The sequence below is a fragment of the Ammospiza caudacuta genome, chromosome 31, assembly GCF_027887145.1.
Source record: "Ammospiza caudacuta isolate bAmmCau1 chromosome 31, bAmmCau1.pri, whole genome shotgun sequence".
Lineage (NCBI taxonomy): Eukaryota > Metazoa > Chordata > Aves > Passeriformes > Passerellidae > Ammospiza > Ammospiza caudacuta.
In genome coordinates, this window is record NC_080623.1 from 2,294,251 (window position 1) to 2,309,219 (window position 14,969).

Here is a 14,969-nt window from a genome sequence, read left to right on the forward strand (position 1 = left end):
GCTGCTGCCCCCCCCCCCCCCCCCAGGAGGGCTGTGGGGTCCCCTGGGGACACGGGGGGTGACGGTGCTGTTGTTGTTATGGGGTCACCTGGGTGAGGGGGGGCACGGGGGGGTTGATGAGCCCCCAGATTGGGTCTGGGGGTGGTGGGGGCCGCCTGTGACCCCCCCGTGTCCCTCCGTGTCCCCCCAGCCCCGGGCTCGTGGCTCTGCTGATCTCCGTGCTCCGCTCGTGTCCCCCATGGGCTCACCAGGTGGGTGTGGGGGACCCCCCGGCTTCTGGGGACCCCCCCGGGGCTGAGACCCCCCCTTGGCTTTGGGGACCCCCTTTGGACCCTTCCCCCCGCCTGTGGGACCCCCTGGCTTTGGGAGACCCCTTGGTTCTGGGGACTCCCCTTGGCACCCCTGAGTTCTGGGGACCCCCCTCAGTCACCCTCCAGTTTCTGGGGACCCCCTTTGGGCCCTTCCCCCTGGGCTGTGGGACCCCCCTGGCTTTGGGGACCCCCTTGGAGCGCCCGTGGGACCCCCTGGCCATGGAGCCCCCCCGGGTTCTGGGGATCCCCTTCAGTCACCCCCCGGTTCTGGGGACCCCCCCTCGGGCAACCCCAAGTTTTGGGAACCCCCCCTTGGGCACCCTCCGGGTTCTGGGACCACCCTCAGGCACCCCCCATATTCTGGGGACCCCCCTTTGGCACCCCGCAGTTCTGGGGACCCCCCTTGGGCACGCCACGGGATGGGGGACATTGCTGGGGACACCCCAACCCTCACCCCCCCTCCCTCCAGGGCTCACGGCCGGTGCCACCCCCGGGGTGTCCCCAATTTGGGGACAGGACAGGTTTAACCCTTGGGTGGCACCTTGGCCGGGTGAGCGTCCCCGCCGGGTTTGGGGGGCACTGTGCCCCCCCCGAACCCCCCTGGGTGCCATGGCCGGGCTCTGGGGGGGTCCATGCCCACACTCAGAGGGGTTTTGGGGGGTCATGGTGGGATTTGGTTGGGTTTTGGGGTGACCCACAGTCCCCAGGCTCTGGGACTTGGAGTCTCCAGGGTCAGGGGATTTTGGGGGGTCCCTGCCCAGGCTCTGAGAGGATTTTGGGGTCCGTATCCAGTCTCTGAGGATTTTGGGGGTCCATTCCCAGCTCAGAAGTTTTGGGGTGCATGTTCAGTCTCTGACAGATTTTGGGGATCCATATCTAGTCTCAGAGGATTTTGGGGGGCCCATGGCCAGGCTCTGAGAGGGTTTGGGGAGTCCATGACCAGGCTTTGAAAGGTTTTGGGGGGTCCCTGCCATAACTCTGAGAGGTTTTGGGGGCCCATGCCCAGTCTCAGAAGTTTTGGGGTTCTGTGCTCAGTCCCTGGCAGTTTTGGGGGTCCATATCCAGTCTCAGAGGATTTTGGGGTCTGTATCCAGTCTCAGAGGATTTTGGGGATCCATGCCCAGTGTCAGAGGGGTTTTGGGGGGTCCATGGCCTGGCTCTGTGAGGTTTTGGGGCTCCATGCCCAGTGTCTGAGTTTTGGGGGTCCATGCCCAGTCTCAGAAGTTTTGGGGCCCTGTGCTCAGTCTGTGGCAGTTTTTGGGGATCCATATCCAATCTCAGAGGATTTTGGGGTGTCCATGCCCAGTCTCAGGCTTTGAAGATCCCACACCCAGATTTTGAGGTTCAAAGGGTCCCACAAGCAGCCCTTGATGGTTTTGGGGTGTCCCCACCCCACGTTTTTATTCCTGTCAAGGATTTTGGGGTGTTGGGGGCCACCAGATGATGGTGCCAGTGGGGTCCAGGCTCATGAGGTTTTGGGGGTCCCGTGCCCAGTCCCTGGGGTTTTGGGGTGCCTCAGTGTCATTTGGGATGTTGGGGTGCAGGGGGACCCCCAAGAGCCAGGCCATGGTGGCAGTGGGGTCCAGGTTCAGGAGGTTTTGGGGGGTCCATCTCCATCCCCTGCTGGTTTGGGGTGTCCCTGGGTGTTTTGGGGTGTCCATGGGTATTTCGGGGTGTCCCTGCTCAATCTCTGGGTGTTTTGGGGTGTCCGTGGGTATTTCGGGGTGTCTGTGCTCAATCTCTGGGTGTTTTGGGGTGTCCATGGATGTTTCGGGGTGTCCCTGCTCAATCTCTGGGTGTTTTGGGGTATCCATGGGTATTTCGGGGTGTCTGTGCTCAATCTCTGGGTGTTTTGGGGTGTCCATGGGTGTTTTGGGGTGTCCATGGGTATTTCAGGGTGTCTGTGCTCAATCTCTGGGTGTTTTGGGGTGTCCATGGGTATTTCGGGGTGTCTGTGCTCAATCTCTGGGTGTTTTGGGGTGTCTGTGGGTGTTTTGGGGTGTCCCTGCTCAATCTCTGGGTGTTTTGGGGTGTCCGTGGGTGTTTCAGAGGGTCCGTGCCCAGTCCCAGCTTTGGGGTATCTGTGGGTGTTTTGGGGTGTCCATGCTCAATCTTTCGGGGTGCCCATGCCCATTTTGGGCTGCCCGTGCCCGTTTTGGGGTGCCCATGGGTGTTTCGGGGTGCCCATGCCCGTTTTGGGGTGCCCCTGATGCCCCCGGGCTGTCCCGCAGTGTCCTTGGTGCTCTCGAGGGTGTCGGGGCCCCAGCAGGAGTGGGGTGACGGTGCCAGCAGGGTGCTGTCCCTGGGGATGTGCCCAGCTCTGGGTGTTCCGGGGTGCCCATGGCTGTTTTGGGGTGTCCCTGGGTGTTTCGGGGTGTCTGTGCTCAATCCCCTGATGTTTCGGGGTGCCCATTGGTGTTTTGGGGTCCGTGCTCAGTCCCAAAGTGTTTTGGCATTTCCATGGGTGTTTTGGGGTCCGTGTGTCATCTCTGGGTGTTTTGGGGTGCCCATGGCTCTTTTGGGGTCTGTGCTCAATCTCTGGTTGTTTTGGGGTGTCCATGGGTATTTCAGGGTGTCCCTGCTCAATCTCTGGGTGTTTTGGGGTGTCCATGGGTGTTTTGGGGTGTCTGTGCTCAATCTCTGGGTGTTTTGGGGTGTCCATGGGTATTTCGGGGTGTCTGTGCTCAATCTCTGGGTGTTTCAGGGTGCCCATGGCTCTTTTGGGGTCTGTGCTCAATCTCCGGGTGTTTTGGGGTGTCCATGGTTGTTTCACAGTACCATGCTCAATCCCTGGGTGTTTTGGGGTGTCCATGGTTGTTTCACAGTACCATGCTCAATCCCTGGGTGTTTTGGGGTGTCCTTGGTTGTTTCACAGTACCATGCTCAATCCCTGGGTGTTTTGGGGTGCCCGTGCCCACTCCCGGGTGTTTCAGGGTGTCCCTGCTCAATCCCCTGATGTTTTGGAGTGCCTGTGGGTGTTTTGGGGTGTCCCTGCTCAGTCTCCTGGGTGTTTCGGGTGCCCGTGGGTGTTTTGAGGTGTCCCTGGGTGTTTCGGGGTGCCCCGTGTGCCCAGCCCTGATGCCCTCGGGGCCGTCCCGCAGTGTCCTTGGTGCTCTCGAGGATGTCGGGTGTGGGGTGCCATTGCCGGCAGGGTCCTGTCCCTGGGGATGTGCCCAGCTCTGGCTGTTTCAGGGTTCTGGGGTGTCCCTGGGTGTTTCGGGGTGTCCTGTGTGCCCAGCCCTGACGCCCCCAGGCCATCCCGCAGTGTCCTTTGTGCTCTCGAGGATGTCTCAAGGTGCCCCAGCAGGAGTGGGATGAGAGTGCCAGCAGGGTGCTGTCCCTGGGGATGTGCCCAGCCCTGAGTGTTTCGGGGTGTCCCTGCTCACTCCCGGGTGTTTCGGGGTGCCCATGGCTGTTTTGAGGTGTCCCTGGGTGTTTCGGGGTGTCCCTGCTCAGTCCCCTGACGCCCCTGGGCCGTCCCGCAGTGTCCTTGGCGCTCTCGAGGATGTCGGGCTGTGGTGCCCCCGGTGCCAAGAGCTGGGTGCCAGTGCTAGCAGGGTCCTGTCCCTGGGGATGTGCCCAGCCCTGGCTGTTTCGGGGTGTCCATGGCTGTTTGGGGGTGCCCGTGCTCAATGCCTGGGTGTTCCGGGGTGTCCGTGGGTGTTTTGAGGTGTCCCTGGGTGTTTCGGGGTGCCCCGTGTGCCCAGCCCTGATGCCCTCCGGGCCGTCCCGCAGTGTCCTTGGTGCTCTCGAGGATGTCGGGCTGCGGTGCCCCCGGTGCCAAGAGCCGGGTGACGGTGCCGGCAGGGTCCCGTCCCTGGGGATGTGCCCAGCCCTGGCTGTTCCGGGGTGCCCGTGGGTGTTTCGGGGTGTCCCAGCTCAGTCCCCTGACGCCCCCGGGCCGTCCCGCAGTGTCCTTCGTGCTCTCGAGGATGTCGGGCTGCGGTGCCCCCGGTGCCAAGAGCCGGGTGACGGTGCCCAAGCGCGTGTGGGAGTTCGTGACGCGGGAGCGCGCGGCGCGCCTGGCGCTGCTGGCGCAGGAGGCGCGGGTGCGGATCCTGGTGGACGGCGAGACCCCCGAGCTGTACGTGCTGCAGCTGTGCGCGACCCCCCCGGGGCCCCCCGGCGGCGCGGGGCTCTGCCCGGCCCGCAAGGCGCTCAAGGCGCTGCTCAAGGAGACCGAGAAGGAGCTGAAGAAGCGCAGCCAGCGGCACGGGGAGGTGCTGGGGGCGCGCCCGGAGCCCCCCGCGGGCGCCGCGGGCTGTCCCGGCGCGGGCGCGGCGCGGGACGAGGAGCCGGAGCGGCAGTGCCCGATCTGCCTGGGCGAGATGCGCGGGCCGCGCACGCTGGAGCGCTGCCGCCACTCGTTCTGCGGGGAGTGCATCGCGCGGGCGCTGCAGGTGCGCTCCGCCTGCCCCGTCTGCGGCCGCTTCTACGGGCAGCTGGTGGGCAACCAGCCCCCCGACGGCCGCATGCTGGTCACCCGCGACGCCGCGCTGCCGCTGCCCGGCTACGAGGCCTTCGGCACCATCATCATCCAGTACGTCTTCCCGCCCGGCGTGCAGGGGGTGAGTGCCTGCAGGGGGAGGCGTTTCCCGGCCGGATGGGCGATCGAAATCCCCTTGGGCGGGCCCGGCCCGGCCCTAAGCCCCCAGTGCCCCCATGGGTGCCCCCAGTGCCCCGGGCTCAGCTCTGTGCCCCTGGTTGTCCCCAAATCCTGCTGAGGGCCCCCGGTGCCCCCATGGGTGCCCCCAGTGCCCCGGGTTCAGCTCTGTGCCCCCAGTGCCCCTGGTTGTCCCCAAATCCCCAGCCTTCCTGGGTGCCCCAAAACTGTGATGGGTGCCCCAACCTGGTCCTGTCCCCAAATCCTGCTGAGGGCCCCCAGCGCCCCAATGGGTGCTCCCAATGCCCCTGGTTCAGCTCTGTGTCCCCAGTGCCCCTGGATGTCCCCAAATCCTGCTGGGTGTCGCCAGCCTTCCTGGGTGCCCTAAAACTATGATGGGTGCCCCAAGCCAGTCCTGTGCCCCTGGTTGTCCCCAAATCCTACTGGGGGTCCCCAACCCCCTGATGGGTGCCCCGAATGCCCTGGGTTCAGCTCTGTGCCCCTGGCTGTCCCCAGTCCTGCTGGGTGTCCCCAGTGCCCCAATGGGTGCCCCCAATGCCCCTGGTTCAACTCTGTGTCCCTGGCTGTCCCCAAATCCTGCTGGGTGTCCCCAGCCTTCCTGGGTGCCCCAAACCCATGATGGGTGCCCCAACCCAGTCGTGTGCCCCTGGTTGTCCCCAGATACTTCTGGGCACCCCCAGCATCCCTGGGTGCCCCCAAGTCCACAGTCTGTGCCCCTGGCACCCCTGGGTGTCTCCAGATTCTATTGGGTGGCCTGGCACGGTGCAGTGTCCCCAGCGCCCTCAGGTCCTGATGGACCTCACCACGGCTGTAACCTGAATCTGGGGTGTCCCCATACCTGTGACCCCCTCACCTGTCCCCCATTCTGTGCAGCCATGCAGTGCCTGGGCACCACGTGGGCACTGACACCTGTGCCCCTGTCCCCCCTCACCTGGGTGAACACCTGTGCCCTGGGTGTCCCCAGATACCCCTGAGCCAACTCTGTGCCCCCAGTGCCCCTGGGTGCCCCCAAACCTCGATGAGTGCGTGCATCAGCCCTGGGTGCCCCAAAGCTGTGGTGGGTGCTCTAACCCAATCCTGTACCCCAATGCCCCTGGGTGCCCCCAAACCCTGCTGGGCCACCCACCCATCCTGGCACGTGTCCCTGGGTGCTCCCAAATCCTTCTGGCTGTTACTGACAACCCTGCTGGGTGTCCCCAAATGCCCCCGTGTCCCCAACAGCCCTGGGTGCTGCCAGCACCCCTGGGTTCCCCAAACCTGCTGGGTGCCCCCAACCTGATCCCCACCCCCCCCATTCCTTCTGTCCCCCATCCCTTGCCCCCCACGCCCTGGGTAGGTGAAGTATCCCCGGCCCTTCCCCTGTCCCCCTGTCCTTCTGTCCCCCTGTCCTTCTGTCCCCCTGTCCCCCTGTCCTTCCCTGCTGTGTCCCCTCCATGCCCCATGGCTGTGGTACCTGGGCACCACGTGGGCACCTGCCCCGTGTGCCCCCCACATGCCTCCCCCACACCTGTGCCCCCTGTACCTGAGCCTGGGGCTGCAGCACGCCAGGACCAGACAGAGCCTGGCATCTGTCCCCCGTGCCCCTGTCACTGCCCCCTTAGCTGTGCCCCTCTCAGTGCCCCCCTGTGCCCCCGTCACTGCCCCCCCCCATTACCTGTGCCCCCCCACGGCTGTAACCTGAATCTGGGGTGTCCCCATACCTGTGACCCCCTCACCTGTCCCCCATCCTGTGCAGCCATGCAGTGCCTGGGCACCACGTGGGCACTGACACCTGTGCCCCTGTCCCCCCTCACCTGCCCAGGTGAAGCACCCAAACCCGGGTGTGCGCTACCCAGGCACCACGTGGGCACTGACACCTGTGCCCCTGCCCCTGTCCCCCTCACCTGTGCCCTGGTACCACGTGCCCCTGTCTCTGTCCCTCACCTGTCCCCCCTCACCTGCCCAGGTGGAGCACCTGAACCGGGGGGTGCAGTACCCTGGCACTACATTGGCACTGACACCTATGCCCCTGTCTCTGTCTCCTTCACCTGTCCCTCACCTGCACAGGTGGAGCACCAGAACTCGGGCATGTGGTACCCTGGCACCACGTGGGCACTGACACCTGTGCCCCTGTCACTCCCCTGCCCCTCTCACCTGTCCCCCCACGCAGGTGGAGCACCAGAACTCGGGCGTGCGGTACCCGGGCACCACATGGGCACTGACACCTGTGCCCTGTCCCTGTCCCCTGGCACCACGTGGGCACTCACACCTGTGCCCCTGTCCCTCACCTGTCCCCCCCCCCGCCATACAGGTGGAGCACCCAAACCCGGGTGTGCGGTACCCGGGCACCACATGGGCACTGACACCTCTCCCCTCACCTGTCCCTCACCTGTCCCCCCCCATGCAGGTGGAGCACCTGAACCTGGGGGTGCAGTACCCTGGCACCATGTGGGCACTGACACCTGTGCCCCTGTCTGTGTCCCCTCACCTGTGCCCCTGCCCCTCTCACCTGTCCCCTGGCACCACATGGGCATTCACACCTGTGCCCCTGCCCCTCACCTGTGCCCCTGTACCCCCATGCAGGTGGAGCACCCAAACCTGGGCATACGGTACCCAGGCACCACATGGGCATTGACACCTGTCCCCTCACCTGTGCCCCTGCCCCTCTCACCTGTCCCCTGGCACCACGTGGGCACTGACACCTGTACCCCTGTCACTCCCCTGCCTCTCTCACCTATCCCCCCTCACCTGCCCAGGTGGAGCACCCGAACCCACGGGTGCAGTACCCTGGCACCACATGGGCACTGACACCTGTGCCCTCACCTGTGCCCCTGTCCCTCACCTGGCCCCCACGCAGGTGGAGCACCCGAACCCGGGCGTGCGGTACCCGGGCACCGCATGGGCACTGACACCTGTGCCCCTGCCCCTGTCCCTCACCTGTCCCCCCATGCCCAGGTGGAGCACCCGAACCCGGGCGTGCGGTACCCGGGCACCACGCGCGTGGCGTACCTGCCCGACTGCCCCGAGGGGAACAAGGTGCTGGGGCTGTTCCGCAAGGCCTTCGCCCAGCGCCTCACCTTCACCGTGGGCACCTCGCTGACCACGGGCCGTGCCAACGTCATCACCTGGAACGACATCCACCACAAGACCAACTGCACCGGCGGGCCCCAGCTGTGCGGGGGGCACGGGGGGCACCGGGCGGGCATCTGTGGGGCACCTGGGGGGGCACCAGTGGGGCACCTGGGGGGGTGGGGGAAAGCGCCCAGCATGAGACTGACTGACCCCGGCTGTGCCAGGGGGTCTGGGGGCACCTGGGTGGGCTGGTGGGCACCTGTGCACGTGGGGCGCACCTGTGAGGGCACCTGTGAGAGCTGATGGGCACCTGTGTACATGGGGGGCACCTGGGGGGGGTGATGAGCGCCTGTGCACAAGGGGGCACCTGGGAGGGCACTTGGGGGGCTGGTGAGCACCTGTGCACATGGGGGGCACCTGGGAGGGCACCTGGGGGACAGCACCCGCCACATCCAGCACCAGCTGTGGGAGGGGGCACTGGGGGGCACCTGGGGTATTGGAGGAGGGAGGATGGTGAGGGGCGGGCACCCTGGGAAGGGAGGATGGTGAGGGGTTGGCACCCAGGGTGGGGCACGGCCTGACTCCCTCCCCTGTGCCCCCAGGTTCGGGTACCCCGACCCCACGTACCTCGCCCGGGTGCAGGAGGAGCTGCGGGCCAAGGGCATCACCGAGGACTGAGCGGGGGGCACGGACCCCTCCCGGGCACGGGGACCCCCCCAGGATCACCCCAGGCAGCGAGGACCCCCCCAGAGCCCCCCTGGGCAGGGGGACCCCCAAACAAGGGGGCAGGAGGAGGCCCCCTGGGCAGAGGGATCCCCCCTTCAATGGGACCCCCATGCAGGGGATCCCCTCTTCAATGGGACCCCCATGTGGGGGGATCCCCTCATCCAACAGGACCCCCCATGCAGGGGGATCCCCCATAAAATGGGACCCCCCCCCATCCAACGGGACCCCCCATGCAGGGAGATCCCCCCACAAAACGGGGCCCCCATATGGGGGGATCTTCCCTTCAATGGGACCCCCATGCGGGGGGATCCCCCCATAAAACGGGACCACCCCTGAATTGGGGGACCCCCCCCAGCCCCCCCGGCTGGCAATGGGGGCACAAGGAGGGGCCCAGACCCCCCCAGAGGGGTTGGTGCCACCCAGCCCCCGCAGCACGGACAGACAGACAGACCCCTGTACATAGCCCTGACCCCCAGGACAGACAGACAGACGGGGGCATCCCCGCCCCCCCAGCCCCGGGGGGGTCCCGCCCTCGGGGGGGGTTATTTATTTTGTATTTCCCCCCCAGGTCTGTAACTTTGATCCAATAAAAATATGCAACGGATCGAGGGGGGCCAGGGGGCTCCCCCCATTCCTGGGGCAGTGAGGGGGGCACAGTGAGCCTGGGGGGGGTGAGTGAGGGGACATGGGGGCACAGGGCTGGGGACACTGGCATGGGGACGGGAGATATGGGGGACACTGGCATGGGGACAGGAGATATGGGGGACACTGACATGGGGCACAGGGCTGGGGACACTGGCATGGGGACAAGAGATATGGGGGACACTGACATGGGGGCACAGGGCTGGGGACACTGGCATGGGGACAGGAGATATGGGGGACACTGACATGGGGGCACAGGGCTGGGGACACTGGCATGGGGACAGGAGACACGGGGTTTGGGATGGGACATGGGGGTTTTGGGATAGGACATGGAGATTTGGGATGGGACATGGGGATGTTGGGGTGAGGACATTGGGGTGGGACATCGGGACAACGGGATGGACGTGGCGACATGGGCCTGGGACAGCAGGATGGAGACATTGGGGTGGGGACACGGGCATGGGACAGTGAGGGCACATTGGGGCTGTGTGGGTGGCACTTTGGGGCGGGACACTGGGATGGGGTTGTGGGATGGGGGCACTGGGCTGGGAAACCACGATGGAAACTTTGGGATTTTGTGGGCTGGGCCCTGAGCTCAGGGGGATTTTGGGGTGGGACAGCACAGAATCATGGAGTGCACTGGGGTAGGAGGGACCCTACAACCCATCCCAGCCCTGCCATGGCAGGGACAGCTCCCCAGGGTCACCTCCCTCTGTCCCAGGTGCTCCAGCCTGGCCTTGGGCACTGCCAGGGATCCAGGGACAGCCTCAGCTGCTCTGGGAAATCCATCCCAGCCCTTCCCACCCTCCCAGGGAGCGAGCGATTCCTGCCCAATCTCCCATCCATCCCTGCCCTTTGGAAGCCATTCCCTGTGTCCTGTCCCTCCATCCCTGTCCCCAGTCCCTCTCCAGCTCTCCCGGAGCCCCTTTGGGCCCTGCCAGGGCTCTGAGCTCTCCCTGCAGTGGGGTGAGCACCCCCAGCTCTCCCAGCTCTCCCCAGAGGGGCTCCAGCCCTGCAGCAGCTCCGGGGCCTCACAGAATTCACAGAATCACTGGGTTGGAAGAGAACTTCAAGACCATCGAGTCCAATCCAGCCCCAGCGCCTTAACTAAACCCTGGCACCCAGTGCCACCTCCAGACTTTGTTAAACACCCCCAGGGATGGGGACTCCACCACCTTCCTCTGCCCTGGGAATTCCCAAAATTCACAGAATCCACAGAATGACCAGGCTGGGAGAGAGAGACCCTGAAGGCCACGGAGTCCAACCCAGCTGCAACACCTCAGCTAAACCCTGGCACCCAGTGCCACATCCAGGCTTTGTTAAACACACCCAGGGATGGGGACTCCACCACCTCCCTGGACAGAACATTCCAGAACTTTACCACCCTTTCTGTAAAATTTTTCCTGGTATCCAACCTGAATTTCCCTTTGCACAGATTGAGATGTGTCCTGTGGTTCTGTCAGTTCCTGCAGAAAGAGCCCAGCCCCAGCTGGGCACAGGCACCTTTCAGGGAGTTGTGAGATTGATAAGGTCATCTCTGAGTCTCCTTTTCTCCAGGCTGAGCACCCCCAGCTCCCTCAATGGTTCCTCACAGGGTTTGTGCTCCCAGCCCCTCTCCAGCCTCATTGCCTTCACTGGACACGCTCAAGAGAGATCTTGAGATCCCAAAGTACAATAACCACACCTCAATCCCAAAAAAAAACCCGGTTCACAGCACTAAATTGGGATGAAGAGGGCACAACTTCTTGGGTGTTGGGCAAAACTGGATGATGGACGTGTTTGAGGAGGGGGAAAGTCAATCCAACCTCCTGGTTCCACTAAACCCAACTCAGTGAGGAGTTTAAATTAATTTTAAAATGGGGTTATAATGTATCAGTGAACACAAGCAGAGCACCAAACTGCGTAAACCATCATCTCGACGTCCTTCCCAAACTGAGGGGCCAGAACTGGACACAGCACTCGAGGTGTGACCTCACCTGTGCCAAGTACGGGGACAGAATGATGTCCCTGCTCCTGCTGGCCACACCATTCCTGATCCAGGCCAGGAGCCATTGGCCTGCTTGGCCACCTGCACCCACTGCTGGCCTCCTCTGGGCTCTCTCCAGCAGCTCCTCATCCTCCCTGTGCAGGACGCCAGGGCTGGAGCAGCTCTGCAGGTGGGGTCTCACCTGGGCACAGGGGCACAGGGGCAGAGCTTCCCTCCCTCTGCCCACGCTGGGGCTCAACCCAGCTCAGGGGGCACCTGGATGTGGCCAGGATGAGTCCAACACCCTCAAATCCTTCCCCGTGGGGTCACCCCTGGGGTCTCACCTGGGCACAGGGGCACAGGGGCAGAGATGCCTCTCTCTGCCCACCCTGGGGCTCAGCCCAGGATCAGGGGGGCACCTCAGTGCCCAGGGATGTGGCCAGGACGTGACCAGCACACTCAAATCCTTCCCCGTGGGGTCACCCCTGGGGTCTCACCTGGGCACAGGGGCACAGAGGCAGAGACCCTCCCTCTGGGGCTCAGCCCAGGCTTGGGTGTTGGGTTCCCAGGGATGTGGCCAGGATGTGTCCAGCACCCTCAAATCCATCCCCATGGGGTCACCCATGTCCCAGGTCCTTCTCCCAGGTGCTCCCAGTCCCTTCCCAGCCCAGTTGGGTTTTTGCTCCTGGCCCAGGTGCAGGAGAAATAACCGGGGTGCAGAACTGGGCTGTGCTGGAATCCTTGGGGCTCCCACCAGCCCAGCCTGTCCTGGGGTGCAGCCCTGACCTGAGACACCTGGCTGGGGACACTGGGGTGGGACACAGAGATGTGACAGTGGGATGAGGCTGGGGACACTGAAATGGGGGCACTGAGGTGGGGACACTGCCCTGGGAAAGCGGGATGGGGACATGGGGATGGGACACGGGGATGGGGACACTGGGATGGGACACCAGGATGGTGAGCACCAGGATGGTCACTGGGACATTGGGATGGGACACCAGGGATGGTGAGCACCAGGATGGTCACTGGGACACTGGGATGGGACACTGAGATGGTGAGCACCAGGATGGTCACTGGGACATTGGGATGGGACACTGGGATGGTGAGCACCAGGATGGTCACTGGGACACTGGGATGGGACACTGGGATGGTGAGCAGCAGGATGGATGGTCACTGGGACATTGGGATGGGACACTGGGATGGTGAGCAGCAGGATGGTCACTTGGGTTGGGACACTGGGATGGGACAACAGGATAGAGACAGTAAGTGGTCACCGCCAGGATGGTCACTGGGACATTGGTATGGGACACCAGGGATGGGTCTCTGGGGTTGGGATACTCGGGTGGAACATTGGGATGGGACACCAGCATGGTCACTGAGATGGTCAGCACCAGGATGGTCACTGGGGCATTGGGATGGGACAGATTTAGGACATCAGGCTTGGACAGTGAACCGAGATATTGGGGTGAAACATTGCCATGGGGTGTCCCAGGATGGGTCACTGGCATTGGGTCACTGGGGTTGGGACATTGGGATGGGACACCAGGATAGAGACACTTAGGTGGTCAGCATCAGGATGGTCACTGGGACATCGGGATGGGACACCAGAGATGATGAACACCAGGATGGTCACTGGGGTTGGGACATTGGGATGGCACAGATTTGGGACATCGGGCTTGGACAGTGAACTGAGACACTGGGGTGCCACGTTCCCATGGGATGTCCCAGGATGGGACATTGAAATGGAACACCAGAATGGGTCACCAGGATGGGACATTGGGATGAGACACCAGGGCACTGGGGTGGACACCACCAGGATGGTCACTGGGACGTTGGGATGGGATACCGGGATGGGTCATTGCGGTTGGGACAGTGGGGTGGGACAAAGGCAGGCCAGGACATAGAATGGGGACATTGCAATGGCCTGGATAGGACACAGCGAGGGGGACACAGGGACAGGTTTGGGAGAGGGGACAGCGACATCACCTTGGCAGCCCCATGGGTCACTCAGGAGTGGCTGCAGGGTGGCCCAACACCAGCCCTGCTGTGGCCTTGCTCCCTCAGGGGCTGTGTCTGTGGGTGTCCTTGTCCCTGGCTGTGCAGCCTCGTGTCCATTGTGTGTCCTTGTCCCTGTCCCTGTCCTGGCGTGTCCTTGTCCTTCACTGTGGCCCCAGTCCCTGCCTGTCCCTGCCCATGTTCCTGCCACGTCCCTGTCCCCAGTGTGTCCATGCCTGTGTCCTGGAGTGTCCCTGTCTCTGCCCTGTCTCTGTCCCTATTCCTGTCCCTGTCCCAGCAGTGTCCCTGCCCACCCCCTGTGTGTCTCCACGTCCCTGGAGTGTCTGTCCCTGTCACATCCCTGTCCTTGTCACTGCTCTGTCGCTGTGTACCATGCCATGTCTCTGTCAGTGGTCTCTCCTTGTCCCCCGTGTGTCCCATTGTCCTCTTGTCCTTGGCCCTGGCATGTCCATGACCGTGGCGTGTCCCTTCCCATGTCCTGTTCTGTGTGCCACCAATTCCCACATCCTGCTGTGTCCCTCTCCCTGCCATCTCCTGTCCCTGTCCCTGTCCCTGTCCCTGTCCCTGTCCCTGTCCCTGCCGTGTCCTGCCAGGGCAGGAGGGACCCTGGAGGGCGCTGGGTGGGGGAGGGGGGCCCAGGGGCATTCCTGGTGAAAATCCCCCTCACCAAAGGCCACGCCCAGGAGGAACTGCACCCACTGACCACGCCCACCGACCACACCCACTGACAACACCCACTGACCACGCCCACTGATCGCACGCCCTGGCCACTCCCACTGCCTGCATACCCCAGCCCCATGTAGATTCTATTGCCCCTCCCACCCCCAAGGCCCCTCCCACCCCAAAACCCCTCGCACCCCCCATAGCCCCCACCCTGTAGCCCCTCCCACCTCATAGCCCCTCCCACCCCAAAGCCCCTCCCATCCCAAAGGCCCCTCCCACTCCAAGGCCCCTCTCATCCCCAAAGCTCCTCCCACCCCAAAGCTCCTCCCACTCCAAGCCCCTTCCATTCCAAGCCCCTCCCACCCCAAAGCCCCTCCTACTCCCATAGCTCCTCCCACCCCAAGGCCCCGCCCACCCAAAGCCCCTCCCACCCTCATAGCCACTCCCATCCCATAGCCCCCAGCATAACCCCACCCACCCAAAGCTCCTCCCATCCCACAGCTCCTCCCACCCCACTGCCCCTCCCACCCCCATACCCCCTCCCACTCTAAAAAGCCCTTCCCACCCTCATAGCCCCGCCCATGCCAAAAGCCCCTCCCATCCCCAAAGCCCCTCCGACCCAAGAACCCTCCCACCCAAAGATCTTCCCACCCCCATAGCCCCTCCCACTCCCAGAGCCCCTCCCACCCCCATAGCCCCTCCCACTCCCAGAGCCACTCCCACTCCCAGAGCCCCTCCCACCCCCATAGCCCCTCCCACCCCCATAGCCCCTCCCACCATAGCCCCTCCCACCCCCATAGCCACACCCACTCCCAGAGCCCCTCCCACCCCCATAGCCACTCCCACTCCCAGAGCCCCTCCCACCCCCAGAGCCACACCCACTCCCAGAGCCCCTCCCACCCCCATAGCCCCTCCCACCCCCATAGCCCCTCCCACCCCCAGAGCCACACCCACTCCCAGAGCCCCTCCC

The 14,969-nt window shown here is 64.1% G+C and overlaps 1 protein-coding gene across 1 annotated transcript; it reads left to right on the top strand.

Annotated features, from left to right (window-relative positions):
- The first annotated feature begins 162 nt into the window (after positions 1-162).
- Positions 163-8,899, top strand: DTX3 (deltex E3 ubiquitin ligase 3). Its single transcript, XM_058822187.1, has 4 exons — positions 163-251; positions 4,224-4,879; positions 7,870-8,087; positions 8,589-8,899. The coding sequence occupies exons 1-4, from the start codon at positions 239-241 to the stop codon at positions 8,662-8,664; spliced, it is 963 nt and encodes a 320-aa protein (XP_058678170.1). The 5' UTR covers positions 163-238; the 3' UTR covers positions 8,665-8,899.
- The last annotated feature ends 6,070 nt before the right edge of the window (positions 8,900-14,969 follow it).